The sequence below is a fragment of the Poecilia mexicana genome, unplaced genomic scaffold, assembly GCF_051168715.1.
Source record: "Poecilia mexicana isolate PSO_F unplaced genomic scaffold, ASM5116871v1 scaffold_13, whole genome shotgun sequence".
Lineage (NCBI taxonomy): Eukaryota > Metazoa > Chordata > Actinopteri > Cyprinodontiformes > Poeciliidae > Poecilia > Poecilia mexicana.
This window is the reverse complement of record NW_028263382.1, coordinates 12,745,118-12,767,891: the sequence shown is the minus strand read 5'-3', so window position 1 is coordinate 12,767,891 and position 22,774 is coordinate 12,745,118. Positions and strand designations below refer to the sequence as shown.

The window sequence follows — 22,774 nt, the reverse complement described above, 5'->3', positions numbered from 1 at the left end:
CCACAAGGAAAGACCAAATATAGCAGCTAATGAAACTTCATGATCATAATACTATATTGTTGTTGAAGTGGTTGGCAGAGAGCTGAATGTGAATGTGACCGACTCTATTCTCACTGGTAAATTTAGATGAGCATCATAAGGTAATGAGCTGTTGTGGCTGAAGCATCACCGCAGCGGGTGAGTGAAAAGCTGCCTCACGAAGCTGGCTCTTTACAGCACTCAAAAAGCTCCAAACCTCGGAACAGCGAACCACTTTATTGGCTCTAGTATTGTGACTACCGTGCTGGCAACTGTGCAATGTGTGCTCCAGAGCCATAGTCACTTGAAGCGAATTACGATGACTCAAGTCTGGCACAAAGCAAAGTCTCACTCACGATAACAAGTGCAAACAAACTTTTTTTTCCCTAAATTACACGTTGAAGAAATTTTCCGTGCATGATGCTTGTGCCAATTGTGACATTTTGCAAAGGTTTCAGTTCAGCAATAGTTTTTAATCTGTAATTTGTTGGCAGCAACAATGGTACCCCCACTCCACTGTGCCATTAGTCTGAAAGTCTTACATCTATACCTTACAAAAATAAAGTTTTCAATTACTTGCAGCATGTATTTACATCTGTCATGACATTAATGTTTCTCTGGGTCAATTTGTCATTTTATACCCCCAATACATTGCTGTTTTCTCCCTTTCTATGTCTATGTTGTCTGTCTGAACAGACAGTTTTATGTCAGTGTCATTAAATTATGGCATATACCTAAGGGAAGTGACAGCTAAGTATTTTCATAAACTGTAGATCAATTATGGATTGGTAATAAAATGCCTACATCTCACATGTACATCTGGAAACTTTTTTGTGATAAACTATATTCCCATTGATTATGCTTCTAATTCCAGTTTTGTGACAGATTATGACTCCACATCAAACATGTGGATAGATATTATTGATTGCAGTCATAAAATTATATTTGATTGCATTAACACCATTAATTTTGGTTTGTGTCCATTCTTTGGCATACCAAAATTAACAGTGCCCCCATCTGATCATCCTGTTTGAACCTCTGCAATGTCAGATGTGAGGCAGCAAACGATTAGAAGTGGTCGGTAAGACAATACCCACCGGCATTAAAACTGATTAACAATTCTACTATTCAACTAAACTAGAATTAACATACAGTTTAATGAAGTCATTTTGTTTCATACACTATTTGCAGATTTTGTCTGTTTTGTTTTTCCCAGTTCTTTCCAACTGACACATTTTACATTTATGTAATTGCAACATTTGATATGTTGTTTTAAACCCAACAATTCCTTGCAGTCGTAACTGCCTCGCTCCTACGCGCTGCGACACACACAACATGAGATTCCACGTGCAAAAGCCGCCTTGTTTATATAAAACGACGGACAGAGATCTGGACCAATGAGCTGCCGCTATCGCTGTTCCGTAATGCTCTCCATGGAAACCCAAAGCCGATGACCAATCGAGTCAGCCTAAAGGAGGAGCCCTGAATTGAGGTCGCGAGTCTCGCTCTCTGATTGGCTGGTGGGCTGCTGTCTTAGAAAGCCGGGGAGGAACCGACCGCTACCGTGTCAGTCAGTCAGTGTGAAGCTGCTTTCCCATTGAGGAATACTGGTGGCCTTAAACCTATGTTTTTTTCTATTTTTTGTCCTTGGACACGAGAGGAAAAGAAATTTTCACATCAACAGCACAGGTTGGTTCTCCTTTGTTTCACCTCTTAGTTTAAGCTAGGTTTAAGATTTGAGCTCAAAAAATAAGTTGCATAACAAAACACGTATCTGCGCATGCGCGAAATTCGCGACTGCTCTACTTTTTGTTCTTTTATTCACTAAAAATGACTTAATTTCGTATTCTGTCTCACATAGCAAGAAGCAAGCAAGTTTTAGTCGATTAACACGTCCGATGCCAAAAAGTGCTTTATCTGAGGCTTGCTTTTAACGATAACCCTACTTTTACATAACTGTGTCAGTGTACCGTGCACTGGATTGCAGGTCAACGTGTGTGTGGATTGTGAATAGCAGGTCATTGGGAGCTACGGAAGGGAGGGCTGCAAATATCTAATAAAAACGCATTTTAGCCTTATTTTCTTACATCGAACATTTATATCTATGTATTGATCATTATATTAGATCTATATTCGACGTGTAATTGGTGTTAATCAGTACCTCATTTTCACTTGTTGAGACAATGGGAGTGCTATATTTGACTTATAAAATAGAAAGTGTATACGTGCAGTAATTGTAATCTGATGTTTTTTCACTTTATTTTGTAAATGTACACATCATATCCTCAGATTGTCCATATTTAAAGATGGATACATTTACCAGAGTTTTATTTTAATCCAGTTTAGGGTAATCACAAAGGCCTGTTGATAAAATAACATAAAAAAACCCCAGCTAAGCATTTCCTGAAGATTAGATTCAAGTATTGATGATATTAAACATGATCTGGATATTAATGCCATCTCACTCCTACAAAACCAACAAATCTTGAGCTAAATTTTAATCATGATATAAATGTGGTATTAACATTACCACTGAGCGTTTATCATTTAGGACAAATACTAATCATCTCAGCTGTGTTACAGAACTCATCAAACATCAGCAAATGTTTTTTGATATATCTGAGACTTAATATGAAAAAAATCTAATCTAATTCTACACTTAATCCACTTTTATTAATATTCCAGTGAAGAAACAAGAAAATTAACAATAATAGGAATGTCTTTGTTTCCTTTTCCAGCTTCAGGTGGATATGTAATAAATTCCATTAAAAATTCTGTGTGGCTCAGATAATTAAATTCTTGTCATTTATGTTTAAAATGATGTGCAAGAATGCACGCCTTAACAATGAGTTCTGAGAAAAAGAAAAGGAAAACATGTGGTTTTATGAAACAGGGCTTCCACCTTTGTGTTGAGCTATAGCACAATCCATGTGACTGGAGCCAAGTTGTATAATGCCTGAGATCTGTGCTAGTGTGCTTGGCTGGATCAGCGCTCACTCTGAAACTGGGCTTTGATGAAAGAAGAGGCGCGTCACTTTCATTGTGTCATTTACTTTACTTTACTTGCTGCTTGGAGAGTTATGTCTTTGTATTTCTTGAAATGCATCTGAAAGGACTTTAAAGACATTTTTCTTTAAAGAGGCATTTTGCTTATTTTTGCCTGCTGGGGTTTCTTGTGATATTAATGGATTACAGTCTTTCTGGTGAGTTCAGATCTTACATCTAAAAGTTTTGAGGCTGTTGAAAATGTAGTTATCCCATTTGCTTATGCTATTTAAGGTTTGTGGTTGACTACATTCCTAGATTTTGAACTATAAGCGAGTGTGCTACTATGTCATTATGAAGGATTTAGATAGATATTTTTTAATCAATGGAATCCACAATTGTAGAGATATTTAATTGGAGAAATAAGTTACTTTCATTGCATATCTGCTGTTTATCCAGTAAAATTGCTTTTTATATGATGTTAAGATATATTTTTTAAATAATTTCTGGACTTATTACTTTTTGGATCAGTACTTTTGTGGATACAGCAAATCATCTTAGTGACTCTGATATATATATATGTCTCTACAGACATAACCCAGATCTATTAAATCTGTTAAAACATTACATTTCTTCTTAAATTCACAATATAAAGAGTTGCTGGTGTGCTTTTTAGCTACTACCTTATTGTTGTGGCCTAATTTGCTGATGTCATAACTACTAATGTCAAGACTCCTTGCTCTCTGATTGGCCGTGTGCAGCAGCCAATAGGAAATCCGTCCGAACATCTCCGCCGTTTTCACTCTGTAACACTTATCAGCCGGTAATCTTTAAAGAACAAGAGTGAGCGTGAGAGCTAGCTATAAAACTTGTTAGTTTTTTTTAATGCCTCCAACACATAAAAAACGTATTCTAAAAGCAGAAGTTGCATAAAATTGGCTTATGTAAAGTGCGCAGAGTAGACAAGCTGCTGAATGTACGCGCTTACATAAATAGCTGCAACCTGATCCAGGCCAGCAGGAGAACAGTGAAATGGTTTGGATTTGGCTTCAGTACCTGCCGTCAGGGTTGATCGGTCCTGAACGGACATAAATAGCTCCTGGTCTTTTTCGCAGAGGAAGATGTGGGAAGAAAAGAAGGAGGCTGAAATGTATTGCTGTTGTTTTTATCCTTGTTATTTCAGAGAACAGATATCTGACTGAGACTTTTGCAGGAAGTGGCTTATTTAAATATTATGATTAAGAAAAAGTAGCTGTGAATGATGTGGAGCAATTATGCAGTGAAAGTTTCCCTGTTTGATTTTTAGCTAATTGAATGATGAATGTCAGGTTGTTCATACTTGGCTTAGCTGGCAGCGTCTGCACAACTTGATCAATTTGAAAAAAATGAAAGCATTTCCCAGTATTCAAGCTGGTATGTACATGTTTTGTGACATATTAAATATTTGTGTTATTAGTTGCCAGAAACAGATTGTGATGCTACAGTTTTAAGCAGCAGGACAGAAAAGCAAGACATAATGAAGCTGGCTCTGATATAATGCAAAATACTGATAACTACAGTTGTAATCATTTTTTCTATAACATTTATTGTATTAATTTTGAGGACAGAAATATGGACTAAGCAGTTATGAAATGTAATTTTAATTTGGTTTCTTGGGTTATTTCTCTAGGAGGGGTAGTGCTGTGTTTACGCCTCATGCAGTCTGATTAAACTACTGGTTGGATGAAGATACCAGAAATTATTTTATAAATCTTGGTTTCCCTTGAAAGGGTGTGAGTGCTCGGTCGTGTTTTCAGAGTGTTATTTTCATCCCAGTGGACTAACCTTTAATGTTTTGAGCAGATCACAGTGGTGAGGGGCTTCGGTCCTCTGGGAAAGGTTAAATATCGACCTGACGGCTGCCTTTTTGTGTGGGAAATGAAGTGAACTTTACACTGTTGTCCTTTTATCAATCTCTCTCTGTGTCGTGACTATTTATGCAGATTCATTCAACAATCAGATTTTGTGCAGACTTGCAATTTTCTCGAATTCTTGCAACTTTCCCATAAATCTGACAAATCACATTAACTTTTTCTGCATTACTTTCTTTTCTAACCTATCACTGCAACTTGGCTGAATTTTGACCAATCCTCTTTACCCAATTCTAATTTAACTTCCCGTTTCACAATCCTTATTGAAACCTGAACCTGCCAGATAAAATGCATGTGATGTTTCCCTCCTTTTTTTTCCTTCTTTTTGTAAATTTTTTCCAAAACCCATTTAGAGGTGTGGAGTATGTTCTTGTATTGTGTGTACAGTTCATGTTGACTTGAACGACTTGAATGAATGAAGGTACTTGGAAAATGTTGTATGCACTTTAAATATTAACTGTTAAAATCCTGTCTTTTTTTGGGAAGATTATGTGAATAACTCCAACATTTTGTCAGACAATGTCATGACAAAAATAAAGCTTAACAAAAAATGTTAACGCAACATTTTGAAAAAGGACATTTTAAGGCACAACAGTGAGAAAAAAAAACATCACAACATTCTGGAGGGAATGTTTTATTCACTGTTTGCTCTTTTAGCGATGCTGGGAGTAAAGCCTGTCTGCTCAGATCAAAGGGAACCTGCTGTAGATTTGATGGATGGTTGGAGTTGATCCCTATTGATTGCTTCTCTTTATAGGACTGCTCCCCCTTACTATTGATTTGCTATCAATAGAAACATACTTCGTTGTTCAGGGTTTGGATGAGTAATTTCATCTTTTCTTTTCTTTTTCCCTCCTCCCTCAGATTGCACCTCAGCTGCTGAGACATCAACTCTATTTCCATCCCAATGCCATGCACCTCATGGTATCGCCATGTGGAAAGTAACCTAGTCTTGCATTTCCTGCCAGTTCATGTCTGAGGACAGCAACCCAAAGCTCTATCGGTTCTCCACTCTGGACGGCTGCGAACAGAACCGCCAAGACCAACGCCCCCGGCGTGGCTCTATGAGCAAACTCCACCGCATGGCCAGCAGCTACAGCGACGGTTGCGGCCGGCAGGACCGGGTGGAACTAGGATCCGAGCTGGGGCTGGCGTCCGAGGGCAGCGACAGCAGCCATGAGCACCCAGCGTCTCTCGGCTCCCCGCACGACAACAGGAAGCGTCAGCGCACGCCTCGCCACGAGGACGTAGAGATGGGCGGCAGCGGCTCGAGCGGCAGCGGGACAGAATCCCACGGCAACGAATCGCACGGCAATGAGTCCCACGGCAACGGGTCAGTGGGCAGTTCGAATGGCAACGGGAAGGATTCTGCTCTGATGGAGTCGTCGGGGAGCAACAAGAGGTGAGGCCTCATTAGATGCAGTGAATCACCACGGGGGCCGAGACCGACCAGGTCACAGAAGTGAGGTCCGTTGGAGATTCTGCAGGGTCTGCACTCCTGACTGAATCAAAAATCTAAAGCGAGAAAGACAGCAAATGGAATTACGACATATTTTATTGTTCAGTTTGTTTGAACAAGATAGTTAAATCCCTTTAAGAAGTTCATCAGTTCAGATGAGTCAAATAAATCTGGTTCAAATTTGTTCCTCTGCAAGAATTTTCAGGTTATTTTTGTACATTACATACATATCCTTTCCAAAACCAGTTTTAATTTGCTGGATGATAAATTGTCTCAGTAATTATTCTGATAAACATTAATACTGTTGTTTTGAGACCATTTTCAGGTAATATATTGATAATGGCATAATAATGCAAGTATATCTCTCTCAGATCAATAAACTTTGTTTTTGTAAAGAAAAATCACTGGAACTGGAAGATATTTTAAACATCCAAACACAATAACCAAAAACAATAAATAAAATAGAAATTAAAGAACACAGTCCAAACCAATGAAATAAAATGTATGACAATGTCTCTGTAAACAAAATTGCCCTTTAAAAATTATAAATCGTCAGAATGAAAACTATCAAACTCATTTACATTTTTCATGCGATTAACTAGTCAATTGCTTATCCCAGCTGGGTCCATGTTGAAGTTTCTAAGAGCATTTCAAGGTTTCCTTGAATAACGTGCTGTTGTATTTGGTTACAGCTCCAACTCTCACAGTCCTTCACCCCCGAGCAGCTCCAACGCCTTCAGCCTGATGAGCTCTGAGCAGGACAACCCTTCAACCAGCGGCTGCAGGTCAGTACGGGGCTCCGTCAGCACGGTACTTCATGCAGGATTTAGCTACCTGTGTGGATTTTTCTCGATGCGCTGTTCTAGGAAGCCCGGCATGAGGCTTGTCCACGTGTTTTCAGCCGTTCCAGGCAGCTCCCCATCTCATTCTGCCTCGTCTTAATGACATTTCTGGTGAGACCTTGTCATTTCTGACACCTGCGCATCTTTCTCTGTCACGTCATGCAGCAGCGAACAGTCGGCCAAAGCCAAGACTCAGAAGGAGCTCTTCAAGACTCTCAAGGAGCTCAAGATGCACCTGCCTCCAGAAAAGAGGAGTAAGGGCAAATCCAACACTGTGAACACGCTCAAATATGCTTTGCGGTGTATCAAACAGGTGAAAGGTAAGGCTCAGTCACATCAGCCTTTTTTTTTTTTTTCCAATGAGCATTTCATCATTAATATTTAAATATGTTTCGATTTCACAGCTAATGAGGAATACTACCAGATGCTGATGATTAATGACAGTCAGCCTCCTGGCTTCGACGTGTCTTCATACACCATTGAAGAAATTAACACCATCACTTCAGAATACACCCTGAAAAACACAGTAAGTATGACTGCTGTTCCCATCACATCAAGCCAGTGGGTCCTAAACGTTAGCTTGGGATTCTGAAACAGAAAACAGATCAAAGTAGATCACAGCTGTAGCACTGATCAGTCCTGACTACAGAAGCATTTTTAGAAAGTTTTGCTGGAAAGACATCTAAACTCCTTATTTAAAATATCTGTGTTGCACCTTTAAACTATTTCCTTTAAGAAACTGCATAATTTCCATGGCACAAGTTTTTAGAGCTGCAACTAGCCTTTATTTTAATATTGTATTAATTATTCTGACAGTTAATTGGATAAAAAATTACTGTTACTGTTACTGACCTCAGAGTCGCAGCAAATGTGGAAGAAGTTGTCTTGACTTGCTGTTTGAAGCAGCCAATCAGACGTCAGGGTCTGCCCTGATCCCGCCCACTGAGTTTGATGGATGAAGTTGACAGTTTAAATTAATCCGTGATGTTTCTTCAGCGTGACATAATTTATTAAACCATTAAATATTCATATCTGGTTTTTAAAATAAAATCAAAACATTTAGTTAAGAGCCATAGAAACAATTCTATATTTAATAAATTATTTCTGTATTTATTTCCAATTATTGACACTTTGAAATAATAATTTCATAAGTTTATTTATTTGGCTACAGCTTAATGCTTCTGTTCCCCCCCTCCAGGACATTTTTGCCGTAGCGGTGTCTCTCATCACCGGGAAGATTGTTTACATCTCTGACCAGGCCGCCTCCATACTGAACTGCAAGCGGGAAGTTTTCAACAACGCCAAGTTTGTGGAGTTCCTGACGCCTCAGGACGTCAGCGTGTTCTACAGCTTCACCACGCCGTACCGCCTGCCCTCGTGGAGCATGTGCACCGGCGCAGGTAACGAAGGAAGGAGGCTTTAGTACTTACTTGCACTGCGTACTTAGATCATACATTTCCAACGCCAGCAAGACGCACGTTGCAGGTCCACATGAAACACAACCCACCTGGCCAGGCTGTGAGGAATGAATCTAGTTCTTTCACAAGCCTCAAACGCCCACACACACATGCCGATGGAACACATTGCGTGTAAATAATTAGTCAAGGCATTTACATATTTCCCAGCACATGCATCTGTCATATAATCGTCTAGATTCTTAATACACACACCGGGGAAGTCAGAAGCTTCAACTTGAAGTAAAATACTCTCTCAGTTTGGAATTTTAATGCTCAACAGACTGGAAGCAGTCAAATAAAATGTTTTCTTGACTCTTTGTCTTTTCAGAGTCGTCTCCCACAGAGTGCATGCAGGAGAAATCCTTCTTCTGCCGCATCAGGTGAGTGACAAAGATTACAGCTGCTTTGATCCATAGTTTCCTGCTCAAAACAAACCTTGAGTCATCTCAACTGGAGGCGGGGGAGGGCAGCAAGTTATTTGAAAGACTTTTAATTTATATCCCCACCTAGTGGCCGCTTCTGTTATTGATTAGGGTATAAAAGTGAGATTTTATGCGTTACAATTGAAAACTGGGAAAGGAATCCATTGTAGATGCATTAATTCAACTTCAAATATGTAATTTGGGTGAACTTGTAATAAGCCTCTTTAGTTTTGGGCTGAAACAATTTATTGTGATTAATCAATTAATCAATTGAAATGATCATCAACTAATTTAGTTATCAAATAATCATTAACTGGAGTATGCAGACTCAGGAAAAGGCCATTCACTTAGACAACAACACGCTAAGATCTGTAATTAAGCCAAAACTACAAAAATACATACATTTTGCATTTAACCTTCTCTGTCTGTAAATATGTTCTACCCAGAAAGTGGCCATTTCATCTTCACCTGGTTCAAATTCTGTAAAAAAAAAAAAAGTAAAATAAATTAACCATCCAGTTACCAAATCTCAAAAACTAATCCAAAGATCAGCTCTGTGTTATATTGATGTTACATAAAGCAGAAATTGCTGAGCTTTTCACAGGTTGATGTTAGAAGTATTTTTTAGCTGCAGATGCATACTTTGCTACAAGCAATCAAGTGTACAATAAAAGAATACTGTTATTGCATTTTAGGCAATAAAATGTGTATTTTCTTGTTTAAAAACAAAAATTGACAACTTGTTTATTTGCGTTTTCTTGTATTTTTAATATTTTATTAGCAGGAATAAATGGCTGAATGAAAAATCTGCATGATTTGCCAATTTTCTTTAATCCGATTAATCATCAGAATAAATGCTAAAGTAATGTACATTTTAAAAATGTGTTCATTTAATGTCTTGACTCAAAAAATGGCCAATAAAAGCCTTGATTCCAACCATGTGTTGATGTTACAGTGGTGGGAAGGAGCGTGAGGGGGATCTGCAGTACTATCCTTTCCGGATGACTCCGTACCTCATGAAGGTTCAAGATGCTGAGCTGTCTGAAGAGCAGTTCTGCTGCCTCCTGCTGGCTGAGAGGGTGCACTCTGGATATGAAGGTGAGAACTGAGGTCCTATCAGTCCCGCTGACTAAATATTACGTGTTGCTCAGTTTTGTGTTTAATTATATTGAACAGATGGCAAGCCTTATGTCATGCCCTGAAAACCAGTTCATATGAGATATTAAATGACTTAAACCCCAGATCTCTTGCGATGATTAGATCGAGTAACTTTAAGCCGTAGACTACACTGTCTAATCTGCCTCATCAAAAAAAAGTGGCCAGTTGCTATGATCTGTGGTTGCTGCAGTTGGTCAGGTGGAGGTTCAGCAACAATATGTGCTCAAAGAATGAGGTCAGTTGACTACCTGAATATACTGAATGAACAGGTTATTCCATCAGTGGATTTTTTTTCTTCCCTGATGGCACGGCCATATTCCAAAGATGACAGTGCCTGGATTCATCAGGATAGAGTTGTGAAAGAGTGGTTCAGGGAGCATGAGGCATCATTTTCACATATGGATTGGTCACCGCAGAGTGCAGACCTTAATCCCATTGAGAATCTTTACGATTTGCTGGAGACGACTTTGCACGGTGGTCTAACTCTACCATCGTCAATGCAAGATCTTGGTAAAAAAAAAGAAAAAAAAGTAATGCAACATCTTGTGACATTGCAGAAGCTTATTGGATCAACGCCACAGCAAATGCGTTCCGTAATCAGAGATAAAGGCGATCCAACGACATATTTGAATGTGTGACCTCTTTTCCTTGTTTGTTTGTTTTTGGTGGCAATACTTTTATTTTGATTCCTAACCAATTGTTGCTGTTTTCCTTTTTGTGTAGCTCCCAGGATTCCTCCAGATAAACGGATTTTTACCACCACACACACTCCTAACTGTGTGTTCCAGGATGTCGATGAGAGGTGGGTGAAAGAACAAGGTTATGAAGGGCCTTGCATGCTTTTATTATTATTATTATTATTATTATTTTATGAAGTTTTTAGGGCTGTACTGTTAAACAGCTGTTTTTTGTTTGCTGAGCAGGGCGGTGCCTCTGCTGGGATACCTCCCCCAAGACCTGATCGGGACGCCCATTCTGCTCAACATGCACCCGAGTGACCGGCCTTTAATGCTGGCTGTGCATCGCAAAAGTAAGGAAGCACTTTTTTTTTGAATTTCTGAAAGTGAGATTATGCTGACTATGTTCTAATTAGTTTAGTTTTCCATATTTCCATACACCTTCAAACTTTTTTTCACATTTTGACCTGGTGCAACCACAGAACTTTGGTGTATTTACATGACAAACTCAGGCAAGATTGTGTCATAAAGATGACACAAAGTACTCAAATATTTGACAAATAAAAACCAGACCCGGGACTTTAATGCATTAATTTTGATTAACTGATTACACAGATATTTTTGTGTTAAAAATTTTATCTCAATTAATCACTTTTAAAAAAAAAGATTATATAGAAACCTATGTTGCATACCTCTGGTACGCCACAAGCAACATCTTCAAACGATGTTTCTCTTGGCCATCCGCGGGTTAATTTTTCCTTCAAAAACAATCTTATTGGAAACTGGACTAAAGACTATTGATAAAAGTTTAGCAAAAAGGAGTTAGGCTATCGTTGAAGTTATTCAAGTTTAAAATACCACCTCAAGATAAAACATGTTGCAGCAGCAGAGACATCCCCAAAAGTAATTTTTTAAAGGAAGTTACATGAATGATCAGGGATTCCTGAAACAGTTGAATACCGAATGAGTGCAATAGGTCTTTGGGCCAAATTTGATGGATGAAATATGTATGTAGGAAAAAAAATCTCTAGAAAAAAAAACAAAAAAGAGTTCAGTTTGAGGTTCAGTTTCAATAAAAAAAATCCAGGACTGAGATGTTTTGCAAAGGAGAATGGATCAAAGTAGATAAATGAAAAGATATTCTTAATAATGTTTTAGATTGCTACATGTAAAAACAATATTCAAACATCAATTATGCACCGTTTTCGTCTGAATTGAAGATTGTGGTTGTATGTTGTAGGTTTTGCATGTAGCTACAAAGATTGAATCCAGTAAGTTAGAGAACTCATCATGTTGCATTTAATCACTGTGTTGCAGTTCTGCAGTGCGCCGGACAGCCGTTCGATCATTCCTCGATCCGTTTCTGTGCGAGAAACGGCGAGTATATCACCATCGACACCAGCTGGTCCAGCTTTGTGAACCCCTGGAGCCGCAAGGTGTCTTTTGTCATCGGGAGGCACAAAGTGCGCATGTGAGTACCTCCCTCCTGTTGTTTTAAATGTGGAAATTATTTAATAATCCATATGCAAGAGGTAGATAACCTGACATGTCTGCGGTCTTCAGGGGGCCAGTAAACGAAGATGTTTTCGCAGCACCAGCTTTCCATGGAGGGAAAATGATGGATTCAGACATCCAGGAAATTAGCGAGCAGATCCACAGACTGCTGCTCCAAGTACGTCAAACACACACTTTCACGTTAACTCTATGCGCGAATGGGAAACCTTTTCCCTTCTTTTAACGGTCTGCTTCTTTGCAGCCGGTCCACAACGTGGGCTCCAGCGGCTATGGCAGCTACGGCAGCAACGGTTCCCACGAGCAACAGGTGAGCATCAGCTCATCCAGCGAAAGCAACGGGAACATCCCAGTAGGGAACACGGCGGAGGAGACGAGTAAGACCAAACCGTCCAGGACCTTCCAGGAAATTTGTAAGGGAGTCCACATGCTGAAGAATCAGGACTCTCAGGTCTGCATGCGCTCCTCGTCGGTGTGGCAGCCCAAAACCGAGCAGAGGAAGACCGGCGACGGTAAGTTCAGTTTCAGGTCTGAATCCAAAACCACTTTGCTGATACGATTAATGATTTTTAACCTCCTTAAATTTTAACGTAAATTGAAGTTTGGGTGCAAATGTCTTAATACACTTGAAATAAAATAGTATCAGTTCAACTGGCAGATTATTTGACTTGAAATGAAATGAAATTTTATTCGAACATGATACAAATATAAAAATAAAATAGTGCACAGTAACAAGGAGTGCATAAGAAAGAAGAGAAAATACAGATTTTTTTGTTTCAGTTAACATATCATGCTCAAAATGGGGTAGGAAGAAGTGAGAACTTATAAACTCCTACCCCCTAAACACTTGAAACTTTAGAGTCCTACTGTCATTAAAAAAATCAAAATCAAAGTGGCAGTCAGAAGTAACAGTTACTAATATTTACCTATACATTTTCCCATTTTATGCTGGTTTGTCTTTCTAAACCCTTACACCAAGTTATCTGCAATACACACCTTATTGCTTTCTGTCACCCATATGTGTATCTATTGAAAATTACCTCTTTGTACTTTCTTTTGAATTGTGTTAAACTATTGCTTTGTTTTAAATCTTCATGTAACTTGTTCCATAACTTTACACCTTTAATTGAAATACAGAAGCTTTTTCTTGTTGTTCTAAAATTGCGGATCTTGAAGTTTGAGTGACCCCTTAAGTTATACCCCCCTTCTCTTTCAGAAAACGTGCTCTGTATGTGCTCAGGTAACAACTTTTTAGATACTTTGAACATAAACTGAGCCATTTTAAATTCTACAAGCTCGTCAAATTTGAGAATTCTGGATTTTATGAAGAGCGGGTTTGTATGCTCATAATAACCGACATTATGGATGATTCTAATGGCTCGTTTCTGTAGGACGGTTACCGGATGTAAAGAGCTCTTGTAATTAACTCCCCACACTTCACAGCAATATGATAGATATGGTAAAATCAGAGAGTTATATAGAATATGAAGTGATTTAACATTCAATACATGTCTAGCTCTAGCCAATATGGATATACTTCTACTGAGTTTACTCTGTAAATGTTTAATATGAGGTTTCCAACTGATTTTGTCATCTATTATTAGACCGAGGAACTTATTAGCAAAAACCCTTTGTAGAGTTACGTCCTCTATTTGAACTTGGATTTCAGTATTTTTATAACAGTTCCCAAAGACCATGATTTTCGTCTTGTCCAAATTTAGGGATAATTTGTTATGGTCAAACCATATCTTTAACTTACTAATCTCTGAAGTGACTGTTGAGAGAAGATGCTCTAAATTGTCGCCAGAGGCTAGAATATTTGTGTCATCAGCGAATAAGATAAATTTTAATACATTGGACACTTTACTGATATCATTTATATAAAGATTAAATAAAATTGGTCCCAATACTGATCCTTGTGGTACTCCACAGACAGTCTCCTGCCAATCAGATTCCACATCTCCCAATTTCACAAATTGTTTCCGGCTCTTTAAATAACTCCTCATCCAGTCAGAAACTACTCCCCTAATTCCATAGCGTTCTAATTTTTTAAGTAAGATTTCATGATTTATTGTATCAAAAGCTTTCTTTAGATCTATAAATATCCCTACTGCCAGTTTCTTACTATCTGTTGCGTTGGTTATTTCTTCTATTAAGTCAGTTACAGCCAGCGATGTTGACCGGTTTGCTCTGAATCCATATTGACTGCTAATAAGTAGCGAATGTTTTTCTATGAATTGTTCCAGTCTTTTCTTAAAGAGTTTTTCCAGGATTTTAGAAAATTGTGGGAGAAGAGAGACAGGCCTGTAGTTAGTGAAGAGGTGTTTGTTGCCAGTTTTATACATTGGTTTGACCTTAGCTATTTTCATTTTGTTGGGAAATGATCCTGTTTGAAATGATAAATTGCAAATATAAGTTAGTGGTTTAGAGATTCCTTTAATTACTATTTTAATAGTTTTCATGTCCAGATCATCACAGTCAGTGGAAGTCTTATTTTTACAGTTATTCACAATGTTTATGATTTCTTCTTCTAGTACAGGGTTGAGATATAAGGAGCTGGGTCTAGAATTAGACCGAAACATGGAAAAAACTGTCATGTTATAAATAAAATAATCTGCCAGTGGGACTGTTTTTTTTATTTTTTATTTTTTATCAATATTGAGGAATTATTACCTGAAAATAAGATATTATCTTGCTGATAAGCTACTTGTAAGTTAGCCTTGTCTTATTTCAAGTGTATTAAGATATTTCCACTGGAAACTAGATGGAAACTACTGGGTGAGATTTGTGTGTTTTGCAATGTGTTTACATATCGGAGTAGTACAAGCAGCACAAATCTATGTCGCTCTCCTTGCGTGGTCTCTGACATCCTGTTCTCTTCGTTCAGGGTCGTCTGCAGCCCAGAGGAGTTCAGGTGTGCGTGTACGGGACTCCGCCCCCCCCTCACAGGTCAGAGACAACACTGGAACCAACATGGACGACTTCATCTGCAAAGACCAGACTGTGTGCTCCTACCAGCAGATCAGCTGTCTCGACAGCGTCATTAGGTGTGTGGCCAGGAACCCCTGCGCTGTCTACCTGACCTTTGAACTCTGTGGATTAAACTATCGCTGATTCTTCCTGTAGGTATCTGGAGAGTTGTAACGTCCCCATCACAGTGAAAAGGAAGTACCAGTTCTCATCCAACACCACGTCGTCCAACTCGGATGACGACAAGAGGGGGTCGGAAGATGGTATGCAAGTGCCTCAGGGGACACACCCAGGTTTGAAGACTTTTAGTAAACATGCAGCGCTCTGTTTTAGTCCACCTTTTACTCTGTCTCAATGTATTCATCCCTCCTGATCTCCTGCAGATCCTTTGATGCTCGACACCCAGCCAGGCTTGTCAAACATGAAAGCACCTAAGAAGCCACCAACTGGGGCAGCTGCTGTGGTGGGGGGCACTCTGGCGCCCCTCACTCTGCCCAGTAAGGCTGAAAGTGTTGTCTCCATCACCTCACAGTGTAGCTACAGCAGCACCATCGTTCATGTGGGAGACAAGAAGCCTCAACCAGAGTCTGGTCAGTTTCAAACTTTTTAAAACTACCGCAAAGCCAAAAATCAACTCGTCTGACGGTATTCTGCATCTGACGTGTGTTACAGAGATCATCGAAGATGTTGCAGAGAGCCCAGCTCCCCCCGCTGTGCCGGTCAGTATGGTGTCTCCACCCAGCCAGGAGAAGGAGGCCTACAAGAGGCTGGGGCTCACGAAGGAGGTCCTGGCAGCCCACACCCAGAAGGAGGAGCAGGCCTTCCTGAACCGCTGCCGAGAGCTCCACAATGCCAGGAGCTTCCAGAAGGAATGTTCCTCATGTTTGCACAACCAGAGAGGCCTGACTAACGCCGAAGGTACTTCATGTTCAGTATCAGACTCAGACTCAATCTGCAGCCTTTATGCATTATGTCCAGATTCAACCACACGTTGTTGTGTCTTTTGTTGGGATTTTATGTGGTAGACCAAAACATTGTGAGCAATGGTGTCGATTTCATGCACCGTTTTATAATTGGAGTTTGCCTGTAGTTTTAGTAATGACAGCGGAAGAAGAGAACAAAGCTGTTCAGTTCATTTTGGTCATACTTCCAAATATAGAATTAACATCAACAGCCATGTCCTTCAGCCATCTCTTCGCCATGGAGACGGTTGTTTACAGCACAGATAATTTCCAGCTTCCAACTGGTGCATTTACCAAACTAGCAAAGCATTCATTCAGGGGGTTGAGTTCAAATGAACAGCGCACTTTTGGGGAGATGATGACTCAAGCTGGTGGGTTGCTGGTTTAAACCTCAGCTTCGCCCGTCTCTGTCGTTGTGCTCTTGGGCAAGACACTTTACCCGCCATACCTGCTCGTGGTGGTTAGAGGGCCTGATGGCACTTCTGCTACAATGTACCTTACCGCAAACAGTGTGTGAATGTGTGTGTGAAAGGGTGAATGACTTATGTGGTGCAAAGCCCTTTGGAATCTTATGGACTTGATAAAGCACTGTACAAGTACCGGCCATTTACTTTTCACATTTTACTTTGAATGCAGGGTTTTGACAAGGTGTGCCACTTGTAATCCCAATAAACTTTGTGGTTGCACCTTGACAAATGTGAAGAATCCTGTAGGTATAATTGCATGGCAACCCATTGCCACCTTTCTTACTTCTGCATGTCTCCTCAGATTCAGCTGGTCAACAGGGAGTTGCCAAACAAGGCCCAACCCGGCCAGAGACGACCACCAAGAAATGCAACCGCAACAGGAAGTCCAAGAAACCGCGGATGAAGCATCCTGACTCGTCTGACAGCGCCGTGTCCAATCGCAAACCCCGGCCCCCTCTTCAGGGTCTCAACCAGACGTCTTGGTCCCCGTCTGAAGCATCCCAGTCAGCTTTTAACGTCTCCTACCCCACCATGGTGCCTGCATATCCGCTGTACCCGCCAACGCCTGCTGCGCCAGCTCAGGGGTCCCGCCCCGATGCGTCTCAGTCCTCTGCCTTTGGGGAGGGGCAGAACGCCCAAGCCCCCCCCACCAGCACTCCGTTCCCCCCTCCGATTGTTACACCGGTGGTGGCTCTGGTGCTGCCCAACTACCTTTTCCCCCATATGGGACAGTTGAATCAGATGAGCCAGCTCTGCGCCACGCCCAGACCAACGTTATTCACAGAGCAGAGCCAGCCCCCACCGACTTACTCTACCCAGCAGGCCTTTCAGACGCCACCGGCGGCGTACCCAATGCAGACCCAGCTCTCCTTCACCCCCCAGCAGCCATTCCCAGTGCAGACTGCCTTTTCCCCCCAGCACCTGTTTCAAGCTGCGCAGGCCCCCTACGCTACCCAGCAGCCCTTCACCGCCCAGCCGTCTTTCCCAGTGCAGACACCCTTTGTGGCTCAAGCCCCCTACCCAGCTCAGACTTTCCCCTACACCATAGCCTCCGAGCCCCCCAAAACTCTCACAGCAGAGCCCAGAGAGGGGGCAGCTTCTCGCTCCTCCACTCCCGCCTCGGCGGCCCGGGAGCCCACCACTTCCCCTCCCCTGTTTGAGTCGCGCTGCAGCTCCCCGCTGCAACTCAACCTGCTGAGCATGGAGGAGGGGCAGCGCTCACTGGAGCGGCAGGACAGCACCACAGTCCAGGCTGGGGGTCCAGGCAGTGGGGCAGCAGTTGTGACGGGGGCAACAGGAGACAAGGGTGGAGCTGCAACCAAGACTGATAATCACCAACAGGTGAGAAGCGTAGAAAGCTCAGAGACCCCCTGAGAACTTCATCCTGAGACTGAGAAGTGTCCTAACTGATCTTCCTTCGTTTATTTCAGCTGGAACCCAGAGGCAGAGGGGCTCACAGCGATGGCAACTCCTCGTCCTGTGACCTTCTGGACATCCTGTTACAGGAGCAGGAGGACGCTCACTCCGGCACCGGGTCAGCCACCTCAGGTTCCATGGGCTCAGGTCTGGGTTCAGGTTCGACATCAGGCTCCGGATCCAACGACTGTCGGACCTCAGCTAGTGGAGCGTCTGGCAGCAGAACAGGTGAGCTGAGAAACATCCAGGTCCTTTAAGCTCATGAGAAAAATATATGCAGTTCTTAGAAAAACTCTTCTGACCTGTTCCACATTTTTGGTTTGGAGTTTTTTATGACAGACCAACTCTAAATACCTGGCATGGATTAGTATTGAGCTCTTTTTAACCCAATACCCCTAAGTGAAACTTATTTTCCCTCCTTGTCGATTTCCCACGACTTGTAGGAAGCAGCAACACCAGCAAGTACTTCGGCAGCATCGACTCTCTGGAGCACGACCTGAAGGGAAAAGGCAAGATGAGGAGCGAAGGCGGCTCGGAGAGCAGCAAGTCTCAGCCCAAAGTGTCCGCTCAGGGGGAAGGGGAACATTTAATCAAATACGTTCTGCAGGAGCCTCTTTGGTTGCTCATGGCCAACGCTGACGACAAGGTCATGATGACATATCAAATGCCATCCAGGTGGGTTACTGTTGGAAATCAAAATGTTATGATCTTTGATGTCTTCTGCTTGGGTTTTATTTCAACAACTGCTTCCAAAACAGGGACATTCAGAGGGTTCTGAGAGAAGACAAGGAGAGGCTGCGACAGATGCAGAAGAGTCAGCCTCACTTCACCTCAGAGCAGCGGCGGGAGCTGGTGGAGGAGCATCCCTGGATGAGGAGAGGAGGCCTCCCCGCAGCTATCAATGTGAAGGTCAGGATCACACATTACAATCTGCCTTTACTGACAGAGGGCAGAAATGATTAATATGATTAATCGATTATTGAAATAATTGTCTACTAATTTAGTAATCGATTAATTGTTAACTGGAGTATACACTTTCAATAAGACTCAAAAAACTCCAGAGGCCATTTGCTGAATAAGAGTCGTTAACCTTCTTAAATGTTGTAAATTTTCTACCTTGTTGATCCTTAGTTTTTTTTTTTTTAACACTGCAAAATAGGCCTGAAACAATTAACCATGATTAATTAATTATTGAAGTAATCATCAAGTCATGTAGTAATCAATTAATCGTTTACTGGAGTATCGATTACTTGTTGACAAAAATGCCACTTGGTGGAAAAAACCCCAACACATTCAAAGCAATAAAAAAGCCAAAACTGTACAAAAATACAGCGATTCTGCATTTTAAATAAAAACACATTTGTCTGTTTTAGCCAATACCTCTCAAGTGGAGTCGTTTCACATTCACCCAGTTCAGATTTACTAGAGGAAGGCATTTTTTTCTTTATTAAAATCAGAAATTGAATTTTTTTATTTGCATGTAAAAAAGGCTCAAGTGGTTAAATAAAAAAAAAATCTGTAGAATGTCCCATTTTCTAATCTGATTAATCATCAAAATCAATTACTAAAATAATTGTTAGTTGCAGCCCTGTCTGACAGAAACAGTACAATTATTGTGTGTGTTTTTGTGTGTGTGTCTTTAGGAGTGTGTGTACTGTGAGGACGCTGCTGCTGGACCCATAGAGGAGGATCTACCCGACATGGACATGGGCGAACTGGGCGAGGATCTGGGCAGAGACACTGAGAGAGGCCAGAGCCAATCAGAGGAGCCCAAACCTCAGCCGGACCCTGGCTTCTGAGGGGCCAACGAGGGGCGGGGCCACTATGGTTCATGGACCTTTTTAGGCATATACACACACTGGACGTGCCTAAAACACACACACACAACAAGAAGAAGAGCTCAGTGTGGCCACTGTTATTCTCAAAGAGGTGTGCCAGTTGTGTGTGTGTGTGTGTGTGTGGATGTTGGACCGTGCACAACGGCAGTTCCTCATTCCCCCCACATGGGGGGGTAGTAGAGCTTTATAAGAGTTTTGTAGCTGGGACCTACCTATAGTATTTTTTCTGTTTCACACACACAAACACACAGTCTCTACAAAAAAAATCTGTCTCATTTTTTTATTGAAACATTTTCCTGTCTTTTGTCAAACACAGGGCATTTATTCTGATACAGGTGAAACTGATGCTTAGTAATATATAAAATTTTTAAAGATGTTATTTTTACAAAACAAAAAAAAAGTGACTAAAAAAACAAAAATCCTGTGAAGCTCCACAGCATTCCTGTTATGATGCTGTGCTGCTCCACGTCCTGTTTGTGCTTTCCTTCAGACCCCTTCCCATCAGGATTTATGAGAAACAGTCGACCTTCGTTGGTTTTTGTGAGCTGTGAGTCTCACAGTTGTGCGTCATGAATAAATTAAGATTTTTCTACATTCTTTGGACCTGAGCGTGTGAAGTATGAATGTGTACAGCAGTATTAGCACTTGACTCAAGAGGACGATTGGTGGGCTGAGTGAAACTCGCCTCAGTGGTGACAATCTGATACAGAGATGATATTTATTAAAAGAATACTATTATTTTTGGTAGGTGGTAGATCCAAAATAAATTTTAAGCTACAGCCAAATTAATACTACTATGAGATAATATATTAACACTCTAAGTATGATTGTAAGCACTACGGATTGTTTAACTTTGACGCTGAAGCTCACTCCGTTCAGCGAGAGTTGTCACAGCTTGAAAAGCTGCCAAAAAATATGTTTGCAATTAGAAACAATCAGCATCTGAAAAACGATGCTTTTAAATAAAGGTTTTAAAGAAAGAGGGTCAGTTTACAGGTGCATTTTTTAAAAGTTATATTTGTGCAAACTCTCAGCCTACAGCGAAAATTCCTCAGTAATTTTTTTCGTCATGTTTAAGTGATGCATCACTACAACACTGTAAAACAAAGAGGTGGGAGGTTTGGCGTTATGCACAGCGATCTCAGTTCAAAACTCCCGGCTGTCTTTCTCCAAACTGATTCTAATTAATGCTATTGTGATTTGGCGTGTGCATGTTGCAATTTAGCTAACTGAGTTCTTTGAGAGCTGCAGTTCAGATCAGTGTTTGACTTTGAGCTGGTGGGAAAACATGAACAAGCGTAGCAAATCAGAGGGGCGCATTTCCCTCACGGGAGCCGCTCCTCTCTCCATCATTTAACAGGAAGTCATAGGAAACTGTGAGCCACGCAGCTGGAGCAGTAATGGGACCCGGGAACAACTTTGGTGCTACAATGCAGAACAGCTGGGGGCCTGTGAATGTTACACAGACTTGGACCAATAGCTTTGTTCATGTTTCTTCAGTTAATTTTCTTATTCTGTTCTTTTTTTTTTATCATCCTACTTTTCTATTTTCCTTGTGCGCGTTTGAGTTTTTTTTTATGTGTGTGTGTGTCGACGAAGGTAAAAGCTTTTGGAGCATCACCAGGGACGTACCCTACCTCTAAGTAAATCCTAGGTTACTGTAAGCAGATCATAGGATGTGTGTGAATGTGGAGAACAGAGCGATGAGTGATTCATGTTAAGAGTCTCTGAACATGCGTTTGGACTCCATCCTTCTTTCCCAGAGTTGACGCACAGAAAATACTAGCAACCATGGCAACCACACTGTCTCTGTCTCTTTATTGTTAATTTATTTCTGTTCAGTTTATTTCTAAAGGGGCCCTCCAACATGTACCTGTTTGTGAAGAATGCAGGAACATCAGAAGAAACATGAGAAATGAAGCTGTTCAGTATCTGGTTGATTGTCGGGGCCCTGCTCCCTTTGCTCTGTAAATGCACACATGTGGTACCTGAACACAATGATGTTTATAGAGTTTGCCGTATATTAAATGAGCACAGTTCTGTGCATTTTTGTAGCTGAAAAGTTCGAATGTTGAAAACTTGTAATAAAACTACAGTAATGGAACCGTTGTGACTTTTTTTATTTTTAGTTTCATGTTGTCATTGCTCAGCTCATTTCTAAATATAAGCAGGAGAGTCCCAAATCAATACCAGTTTAGGTACCTACAGATGAGTGAGTTGTTCTATTTTACGTAATTAGTCTATGATAGTGATTCTATCGCTAACAATGAACTAACTCATGTTATTTCTATGTACTTGCATCTCCTGGTAAATAAGTTATTTAGCTCCTGTAAACCCAAATTCATGCTGGAGTTGTACGTTAATGTAGAGTCTTTGTAGGACCAAGATTGTTGATCCACTTTTCTCGGTAAGTTTTTTTTTTAAATATACTACCCTGTAACCAACTACCTTCGAAACACGAAAATTACGTTTATCTTTCTCTCTATTAGAACGGTTGGAACAACCGTACAGGACACAGACTTTAGGCATTTTGATGCTGGATCAACAGAAATAAATGGGCTACATTTACTTTCTGCCCTCCATCTGCATTGGGTGACGCCATTGCTACACCCAGCAAGAAGCTGATGCTTATGCTTCACACAGTAACTTGAAAACAAAATTATTTTATTTAGAACACAGCA

The 22,774-nt window shown here is 40.9% G+C and overlaps 1 protein-coding gene across 1 annotated transcript; it reads left to right on the top strand.

Moving 5' to 3' along the window:
- Window positions 1-1,564: 1,564 nt before the first annotated feature.
- Window positions 1,565-22,197, top strand: LOC106930547 (period circadian protein homolog 2-like). The gene is made up of 22 exons (XM_015008163.2): window positions 1,565-1,707; window positions 5,778-6,315; window positions 7,065-7,157; window positions 7,380-7,534; window positions 7,619-7,740; window positions 8,413-8,614; window positions 9,000-9,051; window positions 10,049-10,191; window positions 10,975-11,053; window positions 11,175-11,281; window positions 12,246-12,399; window positions 12,492-12,600; window positions 12,685-12,952; window positions 15,328-15,487; window positions 15,567-15,703; window positions 15,794-16,000; window positions 16,083-16,328; window positions 17,141-18,180; window positions 18,270-18,483; window positions 18,699-18,930; window positions 19,014-19,164; window positions 19,899-22,197. Exons 2-22 carry the CDS (start codon window positions 5,885-5,887, stop codon window positions 20,052-20,054), a joined length of 4,458 nt encoding a protein of 1,485 aa, XP_014863649.2. The 5' UTR covers window positions 1,565-1,707; window positions 5,778-5,884; the 3' UTR covers window positions 20,055-22,197.
- The last annotated feature ends 577 nt before the right edge of the window (window positions 22,198-22,774 follow it).

Coding starts and splice junctions, on each gene's coding strand:
- LOC106930547 (XM_015008163.2), top strand. CDS start 5,885: ATGTCTGAGGACAGCAACCCAAAGCTCTATCGGTTCTCCACTCTGGAC. Junction 12,601..12,684: donor TCCACAGACTGCTGCTCCAA/GTACGTCAAACA, acceptor GCTTCTTTGCAG/CCGGTCCACAACGTGGGCTC. Junction 18,931..19,013: donor ACATATCAAATGCCATCCAG/GTGGGTTACTGT, acceptor CTTCCAAAACAG/GGACATTCAGAGGGTTCTGA.